Raw genomic sequence first — 22,329 nt, 5'->3', positions numbered from 1 at the left:
CATTTTTCTTGTGATGTAAACTACACTGGAGAAAATCAGGTGATTTTGCTTTACCTTAGTGAGTACTTCAACTTCTTCTGCAATTAAAACTTCCTCAACCTTTACAGCATCTTTTGGGAAATATCCAAAATCTTTTCCTTTCTGTAAGACATATTAAGGGAGTGAGAGCATTTCAACTTGAACAATGATTCTATTGGGTGCTTGCATATATGCTAGAAATGTATGAACAAACAGCAAGGACTGCCCCTCGCTCCCTTCATTCTGTTTGGTTAAAGAAAAAAAAAAAAAGAACAAAATGGTTCCATTTGTTAATTCAGGCAGCAAGAAATATATTTCATGGCATGATAGCGATAGAACAACGGGAACAGTTTTAAACAAAAAGAAGGGAAATTTAGATTAGATGTTAGGGGAAATTCTTTACTCAGAAGGCAGTGAGGTGCTGGCACAGCTGCCCAGAAGCTGTGGGTGCCCCATCCCTGGAGGCACTGAAGGCCAGGCTGGATGGGGCCCTGGGCAGCCTGTGCTGGTGGGGGGCAGCCATACACATGGCAGGGGCTGGGACTGGGTGAGCTTTAAGCTCCCTTCCAACTCAGTTTTATAAGCAGTTGGAATTGAATCTGTGCATCCACTGCTTTTTAGCTGTAACGCAAATAATCGTGGCTCTGACTACATTGTCAGTTGTTCCAAACCATATATGTGATGAGGATAAGATATGTGATAACCATATATGTGATAACTTCTCTGGGAACTTTCCCTGAGCACTGAACTGTAACGTCAGATTCCAACACAGAATTGTCCACCATGTAACCGTAAAAACTCATTACCAGCAGACCTGACCCAACAGACCATGATGTTCTTAAGGGAACTGGATGCAATCATTGCAACCAAATGATCAGAAGAGAAGTCAAAAAAGTTGGATTCTGATCTGGGCTTTCTTTCTCAATGAGTAATTGACAGCCAGCTTTGATTTTTCCTTATACAGAAAGATAACAACAATGAACCACCTCACAAATACGATGTTGACCCATGAGTAGCTGACATTACAAAAGAGATGGAAAATCCCTAGAAGGAAGCAGAGTGCTTTTGTTATTATTTTAGTATCTAAATTATTTACGTGGGAAGTCTATCAGATTCAAATACTTACACTTCCTATCCACAAATCTTCATTTTTCCTGGAAAGTTTGGAGTATACAGTTATCTCCTCCCCTGTTTTGAAGCTCAGATACCGACAGTCAGGTCCCACATAGTCTGTAGTGGCTTGAACTCTGCTCATTGCCACTGGAATAATACATAGGGAGAAAGGAGCATGTGAGTATGATAATAGCTTCATTTGAAGTCAGATAGGAAAAACCCTGATATATACTAATATATTGAAGTGTTAAGATACAATGATACCACTCCATCACCATGTGGAAAGTTACTGAAAACACAGAATGGGAAAAAGAACCTCTAAACCTCTATCCTGCTTTTTTTCTGTTGCTTTTTGCAGACACCAAGGTGCAAAGCTCCTGCCCAATATCACCATTGCTTTTAGTATTTGTCTTCCAAGCTTTCAAGGCTGAAATGCATGCGGGGAATTAGCAAATTCAACTATTAGACATAAATCTAAGCAGCTAAAAGTATTTTTCAAGCAAATTTCTGATTTTTTATTTTTTAAATTCTAAGTTAAATCTGGTAGTTATTGTACGGGTTTTGTCTGCTATTTGGGATATATTAATATTATAAAGAAAATAGGTAAGCTTAAGCAGCAAAACCTTAAAGACATTATAAAAATCAAACGATTAAATTCAATTTGAATGACTTTGCTTTCTCTTTGTCTCCATTTGTGTGTACCGCCAGAAACCACTGCTTAAGTGCTCTAGTCAGTTTGGAGCCCATCCCCAGACAGACATCTCTGAGCACCCAGAAGCTGGGGAAGTCTGATGGCTCCCTAGGAAAATAAGGCTATCAGCCGAGGAGGTCTAAGCATTTAGTATGAAAATGCCTGCATGTTACTTATTGCTGTCCACTGGTGATTCAGTGGCTTCCTGACTGCCTCCTGCAGAGCTATTTAATCCCCAGGAACTCGATTACCAGTTACTGCTCTTACTTCTTAAAGACATAAAGGATGCATCTGTGTGCTGCATAGAAAGGATTATACAACAAGCAAACAAACAAGAAACTCGAAATAGTTTGCTTAGAATAAAAAAACACAGTATTGCAGAACAGGCTATGAAACAAAGATGTACATTCTTTCTTGCTATATAGCCTACCCTTTTCTTATTTTTATATATATATACCTGTAAGGAATGAGTGAAAACTATTTTAAAATTGCTTTATATTGACTGTCTTGAGGAAACCTGAGAAAAGTGACCTATTCAGGAACTTTGTTTTCTTCTGACTGAACTTCGATCTTTATATTCTTACACAACACAGTCCAGTAAGTAGATTTTTTCAGGAATATTCCTCTTTTTTTTTTTTTTTTGTTTGTTTGTTTGTTTGAAAATGATAAGCCAGTTATTCATATATTTAGTATATTGACGACAAAGATTTTCTATGTCTACTCATTTTCATTCAGTGCTTCATCTCTAATTTCAACACAGTGGTTTGTAACAGCTAAATATACACTGACACCTTTAGGTAAAAAAAAAAGGGAGTTACTTACTCTCGCATTCCCAATCACCACATTTCTTCCATTCTGAAAGTACCTTTGTACTCCGTAGGCTTGTCAAAAATGAAAGTGCCAGAAGGAAAATTCTGTGATCCAATATCCCTGACATTTTTGAGTAAATCTAGAAACTGTGGATGCATTAATGTGAGAATATTCTACATTATTTTTCTTATCCTAACGAAAAGTTGCAAATAAATCCCATTTCCCTTCTTGCTTTAAGCAGAAGTACACTATACTCAGTCTGCTAACAAACTGCAAAGTCAGGTGTCCTGATTACACGCATACGTTTAATAATTAACCAAATCCTGGTAGCTGGACTGATGTTTTGAATACAAAGAAACTCTGGTTCTGCTCTTATCACTATTTATCTATCACCCTATCACATAGGTTTTCCTTTGCGTGTTTTCTGGATTATGGATGGATTTGTGACATATCATGACCACAGGATTTTAAGTTGGATTATAAATTTCATACATTGTTACCACACCATTTATCAGAGAGAAATGCTTCAGATCTAAGCAGATGGCATGTCTTGCTTTTTAAGAAATACCTTCTGTTTCTTAGCAACCCTAACTCCCCCTGTGGAGTTATAAATGTTTTCTCTAATATATATTATACTTTAAAGTAGTTATGCAGGGTATTATACACAGGTTATGTAGGTATGAGGTCGGGCTGTAAATATGAACCTACAGAGTGGTTTGCTTTAGGAGCAAATTTTGCTTCAGAGCATTACCCTGAACTTCTGAGTAGGCCTGCCCTTCCTTCAGTCCTGAGTATGAGCTGCACATAATTTGTTTGGCTTTTTCTTTCTGGGAGCCTAAGCTGTGTCTTACTTGCTGCATAGTTCCCCTCTCTCTTGCTCCCCAACCCAAACTTGCCAGATACCGGTGCTTAGCCAGACCAACGAGCCAGCAAACATCTATGGGAGGCTGGGAAGGAGAGCACAAAGTGCACTGCAACCAGGGGCGCGTTAACCAGCAATGTCCTGCAAACAAAGAAATCACAGTAGCTGATGTCCTCCAGTTGCAATCTAACACTTTGCCCCACTCTCTTGCTACGTGACCTGATAGTCAGACAGCCTCTCCTATGACCTGACACACCAGCTGCCTCAGCTATGAGTTCTCTGGCAGATTCCTGCCCCATGTACCCACTGGGACAAACACAACATTCGTCCCCCAGTGCTCTCCTCTCAGTAGCACTAATTGATGGTGCCCCATCCCCAGCACCAATATTCTCTCTCCTCCACTCCCCTGGATCTTATAATGCTTAGAGGACCGATGACTAGGAACCTTTCCTGGGGTCCTTGATAGACTGATGAGAAGGAACAGACACATAAATGTGTATTGGGGAGAGGGAAGGACTACAGAAGACATCAGTATTAGGTAATACCCTGGTATAAAGCGTTGTACAAAATTGGAAGGACAGAATTTTTATACTGGCAAGATTAGAAGCTGATCAGAAGAGTCAGAATGTTGCTTACCAATCACGGAACATAAAACAAACACCAACTGTGGGTTTAGAAGGACTAGCAGTCCCTTTTTGACCCTGATAAGATGAAGGCAGTTCACCTAAAAAATGAAAAGCCAAATTCTCTGACACTTGAAATTACATAGGGCAGCAAGTTTGCACTGGAGAGAAAACTGAGTCACCCACACCTTGAGATCTACACATTATTACTGTATTTGTCATAAGATCTCTCAAATGGCTGTGACTTTTCATATGGACAAACTGATTCTCAGGTCTTTATGTGGAGATGCTAAAATTGTTGCAGCCCATCCTAGCTGTTTCATTTGATCTACAGTTTTCAAGTTACTGCGGGCAATGCTCATTGTGTAGCTTAGTCTCGACAATCACTCTTCTAGGTTTTAAGCTATTAAAAGGCTGCTTAGCAGTGCCCTGATCTTTGTTACGTGTTACTTGCACCTTTAACATAACTTCAGTAACAAAATACATATCAAACATTCTTTTCTTCAGGGTGTAAATCGCACACTTGCAGATGTTATACAAACATAGCTTCTAATCACCTTTGAACTTAATTGAAAGATAAAGGTTGATGGAGTTTATTATAGCTGGCTTCCAAAGGACAAAGTTGAGAACTTCACATTAGACAGAGTGAGACTTCACTTTGTTTGTTCGACAAGTAAAAGTTAGACACCCTTCTGCAGAACTGAAGCAACAAATGTAAGTACAATCAGTCATGCAAAGACAAACAACGCTAACAAAAAGTTAAATTCTATTTCCAACAGCTCTTAGAAGGAAGGAACTATTGTTAAAAATATTATTAAATCTCTGGGAATTAGATTTTAGTGCCTCTAACTGCTGAGCTACAAATACGTCATTTTGTATGTAAGAACATAAAAATGATATTATGATAATACTACATACAGTTTTGATTATATTTTTATGATAGCATCAAAAGGTTCTGTACAGAATGCAAGGTTTCACTGTGTAGAATATTGCACAGATGAGTAGAAGAATATTAAAACAGTTCTCTTGATTTAGGATGTTTGGATAAAAGTGCAGATCAAGTTTTATATTGAATTATGTTTCATGCAAAAATATATATACATTTGTTTCAAACAAGCATTTTCTTTAAATCTGATAAATGAAAGGAAGAGAAGGAACACTAATTCATTCTCACCTCTTCCAGTTAAATGAATCCGAACAGGCAGTGATTCTTTAACCAGTTTTAAGCCAAGTATTTTTAACTATGTTGTTAAGTTGCAAGGCAAAGAATTACTGCTTCCTGTCACAAAAAGGCTCGGAAACACAGCAACAGTGTATTTCTAGAAATAATACTTTGAATCTTGATGATATTTTCCTATGGTTTCAATGTCTCACGTTTTGTAACATATTAGAACACTGTCCCCACCATAAAAACAGCCCCAACAAGGTTTGTGTAAAATACAGGTTTTCTATGTAACTGAGATTGGGGAAAAAAAAAGTAAAATGAGCAAAATTATATCTTCTAAAATACAGATATCTGTATGCTAAATATATATACCATTGCCATGGCACTTGATGGCATCATAAATGCCTGTGGTCCCAGAAAAACTTCTTTGAGCAGGGAAGCCCATTTCAAACATCTGGGAAAGAAACAAGTTTGTCCTGTTGTCCTGTAATAGTTACAAAATGAGCAGATAAATCTGGATCTCAGAATCACACACAAGAACTTTCCTTATGAACAAATGATGCTGGAAAAATCTATTTGCATATTTACTGGCTTTGGAAATTAATTTGACTGGAGCTTTTTTTTATACTAATATCTCATTTCTTTGGGAAAAAAACCCAACTACTTCCAAGTTTCCTCTGAATACTTACAGTGAAACTGTTCTGAGCACAAAGAAACCCAGTGAAGTGAAGAAGCACACATTTGAAGAAGCTTACATTCTATGCAGTCACATTTCAGCTTACCGTTCACAACCAGCCCATGTAAAATCTGCTGTGACAAGGACTCTGGGTAGAACACCATGGAAAACAGCACATTCCTGGAGACCTCCAGCTTCTCTCTCCATCAAGACTGAAGAAAATGGAGACATATAAATGGTATGAAGTCAGTGCGCGTAGTATAAAAGCACTGTAGGAAAAAAAAGTCTGTGTATGTATTCTAAATTCCTATTTAAGTCTAGGGTGCACCACTTCATGCAAGCACTACATGTGGTTTCTTGCCTGCTCATATAAAGCATCTCAACTTCGTAAGCTTCTGTCCTTCTTGATTGCTCATATTCCTTGAGTGAAGTGAGACCAGGGTATTTGTTTTTTCAGCTCTACTCATCACTACTCATTTCTACTCACGTGCTATCCGCACTTAATTCCCAGAACCCCAAAACTATTTCACCAAATTCAGCCATTAAATATTTATGGAATCATAGAGTCATAAGGTTGAAAAGGACTTATGAAATCATCTAGTCCAACCATCCTCCCATTACTGTAGCTACCACAAGCCACTAAACTATATCTCACAGCTCCTCATCCAGATGCTTCTTGAACACTGCCAGGGAGGGCGACTCCACCACCTCCCTGTGCAGCCATTCCAGTGACTGACAACTCTCTGAGAGAAAAAGTTCTTTCTTATGTCCAATCTGAACCTCTTCTGGTACAACTTGCGGCCATTTCTCAGGTCTTGTTTGTGAACATTACCAACAGTTTTGTTGCACTGAGCTGCTCATGCTTAGCAAAATCATTTCCAGCACAGTGGCAGTTGTTTCTTGAAAGTAGAACTGAACTATCAAATGCATCACCTGCTTTCTAGTAGCAACAAAATACCTGCATTCTCACCTTGTCAAGAATTTATTGCTGCCCAAATAGCATCCTGAAACACAAAATTAAGATGTACTCAACCCATTCCCTACTTTACATCCCAGGACTCCCCACTTAATTTACATGCTGTTAATACTGCTTCTGTGAAGCAGCCTACTCCTGCAGCTTTGTGTAACTCCAGCATTAGCTATTAAAGCCCACTCAGTAAACCTACAGAATGTATTACTCAACACTGGGTATCTCAAGCCTAACACAAACCTTCAAAGTACTTCACGTTATGTGTCTCAACAACAACAAAACCAAGAAAATTAGAATGGCTTCTGCTAACTTCTCATTTCAAATGGCTTTTAGAAACACACAAGGCAATAACACCTACTCAGCTACTCATGATAAAAATTCACTCCTTGCGGTAAAGTGCTGTTTAATACCTTAAGATTCTGAACGTTTTGCTTCAAAAACAAACCCACACCCCCAAAAAATGCACTAATCACTGTCCTCTGAAAGTATGGCAGATTTCTTAGAGGTTAAGAGGAATTGAGGAATTTTGCTTGTAGAGCAGCAGAGTAGATAGGATATCAAAGCAGTGAATGGATGAAGAATCTGAATAACACATTGAACTCATTGAGAAAAGAAACCTGAGTTTCCCCAGTGTTTAAATCCATCCTGGAAGAAATCCCAACTTCAGCCCTTGCTAGACATGTTTCTGTAAGCAATGAAGATCAGTTCTTCAGAACTCTCACTACTCTGAGTACAGAGGTGTCCAAAAATTAACACCCTCTCCAACTAAAGCTGTGCACACTGTTCCAGAAAAGTGTATGCATAGTATTTGATGAATTTAAATCAACTTATTGCTTGTTTCCATTTGGAAATCTCCCCAGGCTGTGGTTCAGCATGAGATGAATTCCCTTCCTGCCCAAACAGTCCAGACTATAGCAGCGTTTCACATTCAGTTATTAGACATTAATTAAGATCTGTAAGAATGACTTTAGATACAGAAGTAAGGTACAGTCACCTGCAGTTATGACATTAAGCATACAAAAGCAGTACACTTCTCTTACAGAAACAGACATAAGCATTGAGAGTAGTCTACAAAGCCACATTTATTTGCACATGTACAGAACACAGCAACAGATGTTATTGTTCTTCGTACAAAATCATATAAAACAGAATTCCTCTTCATAGATAACATACCACTTCGTGTTCTATTAAATACATTCAGGAAACATTCTTGCACGCATACAATGTCAGCATTAGGTAGTCCCGAGTAACTCCAACACTGCAATGTAATAATTCCTAGTGGTATGAAGGGATCAAAGATAGGACTGCAACTAAAACAGACTCTTGGTTGAGAAGCGAGCTGAAGTCTTTCTGCCATTGTCCATCAAAGCAAGGAGCAATACTAAACATATCAACTACCTCAAAACATAAACGTACACTACCGAAGTACCTGCAGAAAGCAGGTGAGAGCGGTATTCCAGACTGACTTGAGCTATCTGAGCTATCTTGCTCAGCTTTAAGTGTTCACATTTAATCACTGCTTGCCTACACGCAGGAAAAAGTTTCATAGAACCGGAATATAGAATTGACTAAGAATTTGTGATTACAGAAGAAAACAAAAAGGCGTAGATTCAAAGCAATTACTTTCCCTTCCCATCTAGCACTGGAGAGATTAGAGAGCCTTAAGTTTCCCATTATTGCAAGGAATAGAGGGGAAAAGCAAAATTCTAACGTTTCCTGCAATATTGCCTCCTTACATATGATCTAAAAGGGAAATTTAAGTGTCAACAAGACATCTCCATTTATTTAAAATGCACATTTATTTCTACAAAAAAAGTTTATGATACAGAAAAAGCGATCACACCAACTTAAAGCTTCACCTATTAAAATATACAGAGGATCTTAATGAATACAGCATATTTAATTAAAAAAAAAAAAAAAAGGAGATGCAAAGGAGTGTTAATCTTTTATTTTTACATTTTCAGGAACTTCACATAATTTTGGTAGGTAACCTTTTACAAAATTATGTAAAAAGTACAAGAATGCCTGGTAAACAGTCTGCATTTTTCCAAAAGATTTTTTACAGCATGCAATTCTTAAGGCAGCCTTCTCCTCCTCCTTACAAGGAATCCTCTCACTCAAATAATCTTCTGCTGCAAAGATTAGGCTAAGGAAGCTTGGTCTCTTCTGTTAACGCCTTTTGTCTTTCCTGTCTGATTTATGGTCTCTTTCACTCCGTGAAGTTCTCCTGCCTGACCGACTACTTTCTGATATAGATCTCTTTCGGTCAGATCTTGAACTTTTATCCTTTGAACTTTTTGTATCTCTACTCCCACCTTTCGAGGACTTGTGACTTCTATCTACTCCTGAAGCATCCCTTCGCTTCCTTTCGGCACTCCTCCTGCGTTTCCTGTTTCTGTTATGACCTCTTCCTCTGCTCCGACTTCTACTTTCACTGCTGGTAGAGCTACTGCTGCTACTGTCCCTGCTAGTACTCCCACTAGTGCTGCTGCTGCTGGAAGTGCTCCGACTGCTAGTGCTGCCAGTGCTGGAACTACTTCCACTGCTAGTGCTGCTTGAAGTACTACTGCTACTACTGCTGCTGCTGCTGCGACTATGGCTCTTAGCAGCTTTGTTCCCTGCCCTACCCCTGCTTCTACTTCTAGTCTTGTTTTTTATTTCTGCACTCAGTGTCTGATTCTGCTCTGCCTGTGCCTCGACCTTTACAGACACCACAGCATTTTCATCTTTGTCTGCCTGGGGCTCTGTATCCTGAACAGACTGAGAGAACTGAGGTGACTGTGGTGGTAGCACAGACTGTGGCTGAGATGAGGCCTCAGCTATGGGTTCTGGCTGAACTTCAGGTGGCCGCTCCTGTTTGTCTTCAGGTTCGGCTTCGGTTTCTGTTTTGATAATTTTCTCCTTTTCAGGAGAAGGAACATCACACATTTTCTCTGGCTGAGCATCACATTCCATTTCTGGTTCCACTTCTTTGCCATTCTCATTATCTACTGGTTCTACACTATCTGCCTCATTCATTTCAGCCATATCCTGCTCATTATCCACTGGCTGAATATTTTCATTTTCCTCTTTTACAATTGTGACCTCTTCGTGCTGACTATCCTGTTGCTTGTCATTCTCCCTCACCTCAGCAGCCTCTTCTACTTTAATCTCTATGTCATTTTTCTGTTCTTCCTCTTCCTGTTCCTTCTCTGCATCGCTATGCCCTGAACCTATTTTTCCCTTTTCCTCCCCTACCTCCTCCATTTCTACATCATTGTGCTGATTACCTGTCTCCAACTCTTCCACCTGCTGAACCACCTTACCCTCTTCCTGCTCCTTGTTCTGTTCTTCCTTCTTTTCTTCATTCTGCACCTCCTGCTGTTCTTTTTCCTTCATAGATTGTCTTCTGGGCCTGGCCTCCATTTTGTTAATCTGCTCTGCAAATTCATTGCGCCTGCTTTCAAAGATCGCTAGGGAATAAATGCACAAACAACAGTTTCAGAAAGGTGACTACAGAAACTAAAGACTATTTTTTCCTTAACTATAAGCTAATAGGCGATCAAAATGTTTTAAGAACTTCACCCTTATTCATTTTGAAGTAGTGAGTAGTAATGCATAATGATCACAGGTTACTTCAAAACAGTTTGATAAACAGCTCTGCTGAGCATTAGGACAATAAAATCCTACATCTAAGCTAGGAGTAAGACTAGACCATCACCTGCAGTATTTTAAATAAAATAAATAAATTTTAAATTTTTTTCAGTTTCCAATCTGTAGAATAGGCCTTTCTGAAAATGAATTTGCTGCATCAGCATACATCGGGGCACCAAAGTTCGCATAAAGAACATTATAAAAACCATTCTTCCCAGCTCACATTTACACCCCTTGTAAGAGAATTAAAGCACAAAATTAAATCACTGAAGGAGTAATGTTTTTACTTACGATGAACACCCATGCAAGAACACAGTCTGCTCTAACCATGAAATTACTGTATCTAAAGCAGAAAGACTGAGATTTGTACAACCGACGCCAAAGGGAGGCAAGAACAAAAGCAGTCACATATCATAAACAACACTTACCATTCATCTTTTTCTGTGATTCTTCCATCAACTTTTGTGTAGCAGGACACATTCTGCCAGGTATGTAGAATAAGTGAGGTTTTGTCTTTGTTCTTATGTATTTAATTATTTTTGCATTATGTTCATTCCATTCTTCTTGCTGAGAATTGAAAAAAAAAAACATCCCCTAAGATACAGAAGAATATACGTTTTCTACAACACTAAGATCTGAGCAAAACTGAACCTTACCAACTGAGCAAGTTCAACCTTTTGCTCCAGTAACCGCAGCTCTGTCTGCTTAGCACGCCTTTCTTCAAACAGTTCTCGCCTTTCATTTTCAACTTGTTTTCTTTCCTCCTCTGCTTGTACTTCAAGTTTTTGCTCAATCTCTTGTCGCCTCTTTTGCTAAAATAAGGAAGTATTCATCTTAGTATTTTTTTTCCCCTAAATCAAAAAAGCATCCTGGTTTGGTACCACTAAAGTAAATTACTTATATTGTTAAAGGCATTCCCAAAGAACAAATAATCTTTATCTACTTAATCTACTAAATTGCAGGCAATGAAACCTCTCAGTTTTTCTTACTCTAACATACTGCTAGACCATCTCTTGTAATTGTTTCCTAGTTAAAAGGCAAGAAGGCAGAGAACTTCTTGAGCAATACTATTTAGATTAAACGGTAGGGTATCCAAATACTGAATCTCAAAGTAATCAGTATCAACACTGTAAGCCAGACATTTAAACACTACTTATGATCTACAAGTAAATATTATTCTTAACTGAATAACCCACCTAGGACAACAGTAAGAAGCTTTATAGCCTCCACTATTCAAGTGGGCATACAAAGGAAAAAAGAAATACTAAGCCATGCAAGATGTGCAATTCAATACAGTCATGCACTTGTTTGTTAAAATTAGGAATGCTCATTTTCTCTACCATAGGGCAAACAGCCACTTGTATAGCTTTACCTGTTCAAATACATTTCTGTATAATTCTGATTAAATTTCAGGTATTTTAGAAGTAATATCAATAAGAAAAGAGGATTTATTTTGAATTTTACATGTTTTAAAGATGAACTGAGATTAAGAAGCACACACAGATCACCACATTACCACTTCTGCAATGGTCAGAAAGTGTTGCAGCGTCATTAAATCACTACAGTCTCTTTCCTGCTTCCCCACCTCAATTCCACTAAATCAAAGCAAATAAAAATCTATTTGTACCATTACCAATTTGCGACATCTGCAGCCCACACTATGGAAATCTTCATTGCTATTTAGAGCAGTTTAATCACACAATATGGTTTTATTATTCACAATCAAAAGATTTATAGAACTAAAAATAAGTACCCTCTCAGTAGCAACTGTGGACTCCTGCTTAAATTTTTGAAGAGTGCCCATCAACAAGCCAAATATACGTCGATTCCTGAGTAAAAACAAAAGGAAGTTTGAGATTCAGTTCAAGCACCAAAGATTTATGTTTGTATAAACAGTCAGAGAAACTTTTCCACGTCACAGATGGTTATTTTTAAAGGCTCAGCACCACACAAGACCACTAGCAATAGAACACAAACTGACTGCCAGCAGTCGAGGATATAACTTACACCAAGATATCATGTTTTGCTTAAGAGTAAGACAGAGCACCTATCTGTCACAAAGCACAGACAGCACTGGGAAAATCAGGAGCCTAAACATCTGAAAATAACGACACTAATATTAAAAAAAAAAGCCCCAGAGGAGGGCATGGAAGAAAAGGCTGAGTAAATACAGCATGAGATTTCAAAAAGGCACTGAATTGTAAGGTTGTTAAGTTGTCTGAAGTACATCCCCATGCCACTGAGGGGATTAAGAAGTAATGTAGCGACAGAGGAGCGAAAGACTACCTGCCACAATCTAACAATATCTTATATAATAAAATGCTGCACGCCAGAATTCTTCTCATCTAATTAAGGGCACTTGAAGAAATGTATATAAACAAAATTCCTCAAGGAATCCCCATCTTTTGAACTAACTTCCTGAATTTCACCTTCTCTTTTTTCCATTTAATCCCAAATTAAGCCTTTACAGCAAGGAGCTGACTTTCTTACTTGCCTTGAACTTCCACCTAATTAGAACAAAGAAGACTGCCCTTCTCACTCAGTACCCCAAGGCTCTACTCTCCTCCAGTGGCACAAACCTGGCAATGCAGTGGTGAAACCAATTGCTCATGAAACAGCAAAAACAGCAACGGTTAAAGAACTGAAAGCCAGGGATTACCTGACCAAGAGTATCTGTATATGAATGGGAACACAGAAGATCCTGAGCAAAGCCAGACTTGAATGGATGCCGTCTTCCTGAAGGGCCTCTTTCCAATAGTAGTCACACACAGGTCAACACTGTTTCCTCATCTCCCCAGAATACAATCCAAAAGCAAAATGCTAAAACTACAATTTCAAACAGACAAACTTTTTGTGCAAGAAGCCCTATAAAAGTCCACTACCAGTCCTTCTGTAGGGAAAGAGTTGAGAGCTCATGATGGGAGCAACAGCTGCATTAGTGACATTGTCACTACAAAAAAAACCAAACAACAAAGTGTCTTTTTGTTCTAATCGATCCCTGATCCTCATCACAGAAGTTCAAAATAGTTCACTATTTCAGCTTCTACTTGGGACACAAATAATTATGACACCAGGTAGGCTGCTGACTGGAGATCCAAGAGGTTGGATACTGCTGCAAATCTGCTTTTCCAACAACTCTTCCCAAAATAACTGCATCTTAACAAGAGCTTTAGAGAGCTACTCTAATACAAACCTACTCTAATACACACACAATAAGGAGATGTATCCACTAAGAATCTCAAGAGAGGCAAAAAGAATGTCAAACTGTATGCACAGCAACAAGCCTGAAAGCAGTAACACAGAAACCCATGAAGGAGCTACTCTGCAGAAAAGAAAACTGCACACTCAAAAACCTTTTCTCAGCCAACAAAACAAGAAATAGTACTAAGAATCACCTGTGTTGTCTTTGGCAATTGCCCCTTCAAGATGTATCTTTACTAGCTATAAAGGTATTTCAGGAAGAACTGGTTACTTCCAAGATACATTGGAGCAATCTCCTCTATCACAAAGCACAACAGAGTGGATGTCCCTATAGTCACATTCTGGGTTTATTTCCTGTTTTAACAATCCAAAAGTAACCAATTAAGTTGACCTACTAAATCACGATCTGATATAATAATAATCTTATTGTTGTAGGTGGTTTGCAAAGCAGAATCCCTGTCAGCTGTGTTATGTGAATGAAGTGTTATCACTACAAATACTTTGAGACAATATTTATCTAAATCAAATCTACACTATTCTGGTACATCTTCAAAACCATATTTGATACATAACAGCATCCGTTTAATGCATTTTAAAATCTAAAGTTACTTTCTAGGCTAGGACACTGAAGCATTACATAAATGCATGAAGAGACAGCTGCATACCTTTGTTTTCCTTTCTCATCCATATTTTGATCTTGTATAAGGTCTCGACGTGTTCGCTCTTTGGAGGTAGCAACAACAGAAGATGGTAATGCTGGCTACAATGGAGAAATACAAACAACTCAGTTCATGTAAACGTTTTCTTTTTTCCTGCACAGCTCCCTTTGTTGTGAGTTACCTTTTTAATATCATCATCCTCTCCGTCACTTTCTTGGCGTGATTCTCTTCTGGTCCGACGCTCTCCACCCAGCCTGAGGAATAAAAAGCATTACTGGCCACTGGAGAACATTTATTAACAACAGCATCTACACAAGTCAGCATATATAGTCATCAGAATCAACAATTCCTATAAACCGTTGATCAGAACAGTGGCAAGAGATAAATTTTTTAATGTAGCAGGTGAGAAAAGTGATTTAAGTTTTAATATAACTTTGGTATTAAAGTAAAAATGATGAACCCACATTACTGCACTATTTGACTTTTTAGCACAGCTTTGGATTTTGTTTCATTTGGGCTTTTCTTTTTCCAGAGTATCTAAAACGTTTATTTGGGTAAGAGAAATATGAGTTTGATTTAGAAGCATCAAGGCATCATAGAATTACTCAGGTTGGAAAAGACCTCAAAGATCATCAAGTCCAGCCTCAGCCTATTCATAGTACCCTGACTCTAAGATATGGAGATTAAGATTTTCTCAAATTCAAGAAGCTATTGAGGTTACCTAGGCAAATACCTGAAAATCAGTTAAGGACAGACAAAGCAATTAGCAGGGACCTGAGCCCTTGGATAACCTGAGGTTTTTAACACATAACAGCTCAGTAATGTATTAAACTTATTCTCAGCTTTTGCTCTGGGGCATAGCAGTTTGCTGCCAGTAAAGCATTTCACAATATATATTTTGTATAACTCAAAAATTCAAAAGCAAGTGTTGCTTTTGTCAAGATTTACCACTGCATGTTAAGTACTCAGAAAAATGCAGCTCCCTATGGCCAAAGCCACATCTGATGGATCTGCATCCACTTGGGAAAGCCTCCAATTTCTGCACAAACTGTCACACAGGAGGTATTAAGATTAACGAAAGGGAAATCCCAGTCACAATTTGTGTCTACTGTTAAACAAGTCTGGGCTAATATTGCAGTCTGGTGTATTAAATTCTGCATAAGTTTTCTGCTTTGCTTAGCATAAGTTTTTTAATCAGGTTTTTAGAATTCGGCATCTAACGCTGTAACTATATTCAGAAAATTGAAGAATACACTACAGCCTGCATCAAATACGCCCACAAAGTTAAAGGAGGAGCTTTGTGCAGAATGGATGAGGAACAAGAAATCCCCTCCCTAAAGGATGAAAAGTGCTCTTCACTACAGCACTTGCTATAGATTTCAACACCTTTGAGTTTTCTGCCCATCATAAATATACTATTTAATTCCCCATATGGTTCTCTCCCCAGTGATTCCCCCAAGGGCAACATAAGCCCTTGAAAGAAAGGAAGAATTATACATTTAAGCATCTCCACTGTGCAAGAATTGTACTAAAAGCAGGGTCCCCACATCCCTCTTTCCACCCACCTGCTGGATGCCCCTTCAAGATCCCTCTGTTTGGCTGGGGGTCCTCCTCCGCTATCCGAGAATCCACGCCTGAAAGGAAACCACTCATGATCTCAGAACAAGGCACACATTTTACTCAATTCTATACTCATTCAACTGTTACTGCAGTAATAATGTATTTAAATGCACTGTTTGTGAATCAACCCATTTAAAGTTATTCAGAGGAGCTGCTGCACTCAGACAAGCTACCTCAGTAGGTTCAAGAAGTTTCGTTTTCTTAAGCGTTAAGGCCTCAGCAACAATTTGATATTGAAATTTAAAAGAAGTAAAGAAACGTCCCATGTACTCAGGTAAGATGAAACTACTGAACATGAGTCTGTTCTTGATTCTGGCTCTACCATGGAGCTGAGAAATAAAGGAGGGCAGAAAAGGTAAATTCACAAAGGAAATCCCCCTATGTGAGTTTTATGAATCCCGGTGACTTCCATTCTTTCTACTCTCCTTAGAAACACCACCAGTTTCTTAATTACCAAGACAGTGATTTTGCACCACTTCAAAGGAAGGAGGCCCAGGACACCAGAGCGCACCTCCCTTCATTCTGGAGGTCCTCCTTAACTTCAAGGCTAACAGCTGGAAGCGCTAAAAGGCACCAAGATCAAACCGGGCACTGCAGGCACCGCTATGAAACCCCGGGCGCTCCCGCAGGCCTCCCACTTGACTGCGTTGTTCCAGCTCCCGATCCCTTACGGTGAACACACGGATCAAAGCCGGCACACAGAACGCGCAATGATAACAACCCGGAGTCGCGATAAAGCAGCAGAGCCGCATGTCCTTACCTCAGCAGTAAGCTCCCTCGCCCCCTACCTCCACCAGGGCCTGAGAGGGCCAGCAGTCTGTTCTGCGGGGGCCTGTGAACACAGCACATCGCTCATTGGCACCGCCCGGCCCATCGCCGCCCTCCCACCCCCCGCGGGGCCGCAACCCGACGGCCCGGGGTGGCGCCGGGGGTGCGGGGGCGGCCTCCTCGAGTGGAGCCCGGTAAGCCGGCCCTCACCTCACATCGTTGGGGTCCCGGCCCGTGAGCTTGCGGATATTCTCATCCACGTGTTTCAGGCTCTCCTTGGCCTTCTCCAGCTGCTCCTGCAGCGCACGCACCGCCACCGCCATCCCGCGCGGCCTAGCCGGGCACGGCGCGAGGCACCGCTGGGTAACGGCGGGACAGGCCCCGCCCGGCAGCCAACACTCGGCTCCGCGAGGGAACGGACGGCGCAGCCAATAGCCCCGCGGCGGGTAGCGCCGACAGCCAATAGGCGAGCTGCAAGAGAGAGGGTACGCCCCCGTGGGAAGAATCTCTGCACTCGTTCGCCAATCACAAAGCTCAAAGACACACTGACATCTTTCTTAGCCAATCACCGAGAGCCGCTGCCTGCCAGCTCTGCGAATCACAAAGCGGGAGGGCCAGAGCGACGTCTCTCGTGGCTAACGAGAAGTTACTTCGTCGCTTTCCTGCGGTGGGAGCCAATCACCTTCGAGCTACCACAGCCTCTGTGCCTGACGGACCAATCAGGAGGGGCGTTACAGCGGGCAGCCGCGTTGTACGCTCCCGCGCGGCGTAACGTGATCCCGTGTAACGGGGCAGCACGCGGGGCGCTGCGCTGCACTGTACTGTACTGTACTGTGCTGTGTTCGCCCTCCGCTGCCCGCCGTTCTCACTGCACACGGTGCCGTTTTGGCTGCGGCCGCTCAGGCTGCACCCCGCCGGTTTCTCATAGTCTCACAGTCTCGTGCGGGTTGGAAGGGACCTTAGAGATCATCGAGTCCAGCCCCCGGGATTCGAGCCTCTGCGTAGCAGAGCGGCACTTCTATCACTTGCGCCACAGGGGGATTCGAACCCCGGGCCCCAGTGTTGCAAGGCGGCGTCTTTAACCACTGCGCCACCGGGGCACACACCGGTTGCCATCTTACAGAGGCAGGAAATGGAGGTTGAACAGAAAGTGCCGCTTTGAAGGCGATGTAAAACAACCACCACTACACGAGCGCTTTCCCCTCTCTCATACCCGCCCCGGAATCACTCCGCCTCGCCCGGTCCCGGCCCCGAGCCCTCCCGCTCCCGGAAGGGGCGGTGCAGCGCAGCGCAGCGCAGCGCAGCGGCTCCCGTTGGCTGCGGGCCGTTGCCGTGACGGCGGGCGGGGGCCGCCCGTAGGGGAGCGGCCATGGCGGACGAGGCGCTGTTCCTGCTGCTGCACAACGAGATGGTGGCGGGGCTGTACCGCGCCGCCGAGCAAGGCGAAGGGGTGAGTGGGGCCGCTGCCCGCCCCAGAGGCCGTCAGGCGGCGGCCGGCCCCGAGGCTGAGGCGGCGGCCGCCCTTGTGTCTTGCAGGAGAACGGCCGCTGCACCACCAAACTGGAGAGCATGGGATTCCGCGTCGGGCAGGGACTGATCGAGAGGTGGGTCTGTAGTTCTGTAATTGGCACGATTTCCCTTTCCTGAGGGCCCCTCTGACCCGTGGGCCATTTGGGTCTTGGTGCCTCGCTGCTCAGTCTCAGGCTGTGAGGAGAATCCTGAGCTCCCGATGTCATGTTTTCATAGGATCACAGAGTCATTAAAGTTGGAAAAGACCCCTAAGGCCGTCCAGTCTATCCGTGAGCTCCCTACCATGTCCCTCAGTGTCACACCAACACGGTTCTTGATCACCTCCAGGGATGGTGACTCCCCCGCCTCCCTGGACAGCCCATTCCAATGCACTACCACTTTGTATATTACTTGTTTTACCTAATATCCAGCCCGAACCTCCCCAGCATAGCTTAAGGCCATTACCCCTCATCCTACATCGCTGTTACCTGAGAAAAGAGTTGATCAAAGCGATGCAAAGACCATCAGGGAGAATACAGGGGGAGAACTGCAGAAGGAAGGCACTTCTTAGAAGACAAGCTTTGTGTGTTTGTTCCTGTGCATTAACGTGTTTGGCTTCATTCTTTTCTTCTGATATTTTCAATATTTGAAGGAGTCCTTCCAACCAGCACTCTATATGAGAGCTTTATGTTAAGATATCTTTCTGTACTATAGCTGTCTTTAATGACTGCATAGTTCAAACTCATTTATAGCATTGCATATCTGCAAGATAAAACTATGTTACTCTTAAGTTATAATACATGGTGAAAGCTGACTGATGCTAGCACAATAGCTGGAACATTCATCTCTGTAATGTTCTCAAAAGTAATGTTGTACAACCCTTTTTTTTTTTTGGTATTATTTTGTATTTTTCTGCTTAATCAGTCAAGTTGTTACACATACACTCATTACTGACATATTTCTCCCTCGCCTTTTAGGTTTACAAAAGATACAGCCAGGTTCAAGGATGAATTAGATATTATGAAGTTCATTTGCAAAGATTTTTGGACGACCGTATTCAAAAAACAAATAGACAACCTAAGGACTAATCACCAGGTACTAATAACGCTCCAGATTAGGACTTAAGTTACAAAACAGTACCACTGTCTTGTGTTATTGGTGGATTTTCTGTTTGTCTTGCTCTAGGATTAATTTAGCTGGGAAGAAACCCAGAGTGCTTGTAGTTTTTAGATGCGCTCTGCTGAACATTGCCCTACAAAACAGCTGAGAAACTTTCCAGTTTGCTTGGTGGTGACACTGATTGGTAAAATTCTGCTTACATCTCATTACAGACTCGATTAAAACCTTTTATTTTCTTTCTTTCAACAGGGTATTTATGTTCTACAAGACAACAAATTTCGTCTCTTGACACAAATGTCTGCAGGAAAGCAGTATTTAGAACATGCACCAAAGGTACTTTTCTTGGCATCTATGAGTTCGATTTGAATCATCTTGGTCCATTAATAAAAACATGACATTTTGTAGTTGAATGGACACAAACCCACCAAAAGTGAAGCTGTTTTCCAGACACGCACCTTGTTTGAGAGCAGTTATTTGATCAGTGTTTCAACAAACAGTCGTAGTGATATTGAAACGTTACGTTTGAGTTACTGGTTGATGGTGGGAGCTCTACTGAATGCAAATGGAAAATCATTGAGCTGATGTTTGTATTCTGTGTGCCATTCAGGAAAAAACTTCTGCCACTGTCACAGTACATTGCTGAACAATAACAAAACCTCCATAGTTTTATATTGTCAAAGTGATAAGTCATCAGTTCATCAATATTTTCCAACAAGCTTCACCCCTGAAACTCCCTTAAAATGTAACTTTATGTTTAGTATTTAGCATTTACCTGTGGACTAATCAGAGGGGGCCTATCGAATTTGGGAATAAGGAGTATTGTAACGGCTGAAGTTTCATCAATGCCTGCATGTAAGTACTTCTCATAGCACTCTGTTATTAGTTCATTTGATAACTTTAGTTACCAACTTCACTTTACTGTTAAAAAATAATGACAGTGAACCTCTGTGACATTAAAGTGAAAAGCTACATTACAAACTTACATTTCCATTTGGAGGCATCAGATGGAAAAGGGCATACGTGCAGAACTCTACTGTAGTAATTGAAGATAAAATCAATCTTATTGTGGTCTTTTATTTCTAGAAGTCAGTAAGAAAGGTAGTAAGTGAAGTCCATTCTAGCTACACAAGCTGATTAAGATGGAGCTAGAAGATTGAAATGTTCCTTAGTAATGTTTTAACAAAGCCATGAAAAGGAAGTAGCTACTTGGAATAATAAATCTAATGCTTTGGTCTGACTTTGCATTCTCTTTGCAGGTAAATTCCAGGTGATGATACAGAAAATGTAGAGCACGTTCAAATCTGGGTATCCACCTTCAAAATCCTTTGTCTGTGGTTTTGGTATCTTGGTTCAGCTTTGTATGTAGCGTGTAAATTATAACACTGCGCAGCACAATTCCAAAGTATATAATAAATGTTTGTTAAAATAACACTGTTCTCGTATCTCAGTATGAAATTAATTCTATACCAACATATTAATGTCCATCATGGTGAAAACTGTCTTCTCAAAAGTTGCCAACAAAAGCTTTGTAGTACTAAATCAAACAATAGATTTTAAGAACAGAGTAAGGTCACATTGAAGACTTGGTATAAGAAACAAATGTGTTTTGTGTCTCCTAAGAAATGCCAAACTGCTGCCTTTCTGTAATCACTCCTTACTGTGTGGCAGCAACTGTCTATTATCCTGAGGGAACAATCACTGCATAAATCAACACTCAATTAACAGCATCCAGTGGAATATAGAAATGATATGAGCAAATAAAGATAACTTATTTCTACAAAAATAAAGGTATATCCTATGCTTCTAAAATTAATGCCTGGTTTTGGTTGGTTTGTTGGTTTTTTTTTTGCATCAGAAGAATTGTACAGCTAAGAACATCTACATCCAACAAAGGCAATTTGCTTTAGTTTATTGTGCATAAATTCAGTATTAATGTTCTTTTTTTTTTTTTTAATTGTTAGCTACAACTCACTTCTGTAATGAGTGTGTGCAGGAAGATGATTAAGCCAGCAAGAAGCTATAAAGTCATCACCAAGATCCTAGAGGAGACTGAGGTTTGCTTGATACTTCTTGTTACAAGTTTTGTGTAACAATATGTATCTTGCTGTGGGTAAGCATGAAAACACCTTGTTTAAAGCAAATTCTACTGTAAGACTTTTCTGTTGGCAGTCAGGCCTTATGCTTTCAGAAATGTGAGAATGTCTTGTGATAGTGATTCAGTTTCTGCTTTGAGACCTGCAAATAACAGGCTAGATATAAAGAATAATGCATTAGAACAACGTTTTTGTCTGCTTTAACCATCTTCTGTGTATGTTATCCAATTGTGTGGTTGGGCAGGAGCACTGGAAGTTGTTCTTCTGTAAGCTCTAAGGAAGTTCTGAAGCTGTAAAGGATCAAGCCTTCTCTAGATAGTTGCCTTTCGTAGCGTATCAATCTGTGCTGGCAAGCTGGAGGTTACAGACATGATAACCAGGGGCTTATTGTAATTGAGCTTAAGAAGTGAACAAATTCAGATCTTTTCAGGTACTGTGAATGGTCAGATTAGTTGAAACTGGATAATAATAAATAAAAAGATAGGAAAGATCTAAAGCACCAGCAGAATGCCACTGTGCTGTTTAGAGACCTAGCAGAGATAAAAGTAACCGTGGCAGTTGGTACTCTGTGGGGATCAGCTTTGTGACTGAAAACACTGAGCACTTACACTAGTAGTTTACAGGGAGGTTGTGTTTGTCCACCCATACAAATCAGGCTTCTCTGAAACTGTAAGGTTAGAGAATTAGCTAACTACTATTCTTCCTGAGTGCATTTTATGGGTTCTTCAGTTGCCAACTCATGCTGTTTTAAAATGCTGTTATTAAAGGCATGGACTTGCACTGTGCCTAATAGATGGAT

General features: G+C 40.7%; 3 protein-coding genes and 1 long non-coding RNA gene across 12 annotated transcripts in view; 1 reads left to right on the top strand and 3 right to left on the bottom strand.

The window, feature by feature from the left end:
* MIA2 (MIA SH3 domain ER export factor 2) overlaps positions 1-6,137 on the bottom strand; it is a 29,677-nt gene extending 23,540 nt beyond the window's left edge. For 7 of the 8 annotated variants that reach the window (XR_014946692.1, XR_014946691.1, XR_014946693.1 and 4 more), the window contains exons 1-3: positions 2,645-2,921; positions 1,145-1,278; positions 55-141 (exon numbers count right to left, since the gene is read on the bottom strand). Coding sequence is in view for 5 of the 8 variants with exons in the window: in XM_015865053.3 (XP_015720539.2) it covers positions 55-141; positions 1,145-1,278; positions 2,645-2,759 (336 nt within the window). In the remaining 3 variants the exon portion in view is untranslated. Of the gene's footprint in view, positions 1-54; positions 142-1,144; positions 1,279-2,644; positions 2,922-6,064 lie in introns of those variants that run through there. The other variant, XM_085549155.1, reaches the window with a different exon arrangement.
* LOC146760762 (uncharacterized) lies at positions 4,687-5,752 on the bottom strand. Its single transcript, XR_014946711.1, has 2 exons — positions 5,655-5,752; positions 4,687-4,817 (listed from the first exon to the last, which is right to left on the bottom strand). It is a non-coding gene; the product is annotated as an uncharacterized LOC146760762 (long non-coding RNA).
* A 1,855-nt stretch (positions 6,138-7,992) lies between the features above and the next one.
* PNN (pinin, desmosome associated protein) lies at positions 7,993-17,216 on the bottom strand. The gene is made up of 9 exons (XM_015865061.3): positions 17,020-17,216; positions 16,802-16,873; positions 15,987-16,055; positions 14,603-14,675; positions 14,428-14,522; positions 12,315-12,390; positions 11,218-11,373; positions 10,990-11,128; positions 7,993-10,380 (listed from the first exon to the last, which is right to left on the bottom strand). Exons 1-9 carry the CDS (start codon positions 17,130-17,132, stop codon positions 9,098-9,100), a joined length of 2,076 nt encoding a protein of 691 aa, XP_015720547.2. The 5' UTR covers positions 17,133-17,216; the 3' UTR covers positions 7,993-9,097.
* An 886-nt stretch (positions 17,217-18,102) lies between these two features.
* On the top strand, positions 18,103-21,716 carry TRAPPC6B (trafficking protein particle complex subunit 6B). Of its 2 annotated transcripts, XM_015865082.3 has the most exons (7): positions 18,103-18,259; positions 18,346-18,413; positions 19,296-19,413; positions 19,687-19,770; positions 20,196-20,289; positions 20,694-20,742; positions 21,399-21,716. In XM_015865082.3, the coding sequence occupies exons 1-6, from the start codon at positions 18,179-18,181 to the stop codon at positions 20,723-20,725; spliced, it is 477 nt and encodes a 158-aa protein (XP_015720568.1). In that variant the 5' UTR covers positions 18,103-18,178; the 3' UTR covers positions 20,726-20,742; positions 21,399-21,716. The 2 variants fall into 2 exon arrangements, with proteins under 2 accessions (XP_015720568.1, XP_015720567.1); XM_015865081.3 differs by lacking the exon at positions 21,399-21,716 and having other exon boundaries at positions 20,694-21,250.
* Positions 21,717-22,329: the final 613 nt, after the last annotated feature.

The sequence above is a fragment of the Coturnix japonica genome, chromosome 5, assembly GCF_054131305.1.
Source record: "Coturnix japonica strain WE chromosome 5, WE-NBRP24, whole genome shotgun sequence".
Lineage (NCBI taxonomy): Eukaryota > Metazoa > Chordata > Aves > Galliformes > Phasianidae > Coturnix > Coturnix japonica.
The sequence above is the reverse complement of the archived record's forward strand: the minus strand, read 5'-3'. Positions and strand labels throughout refer to the sequence as shown.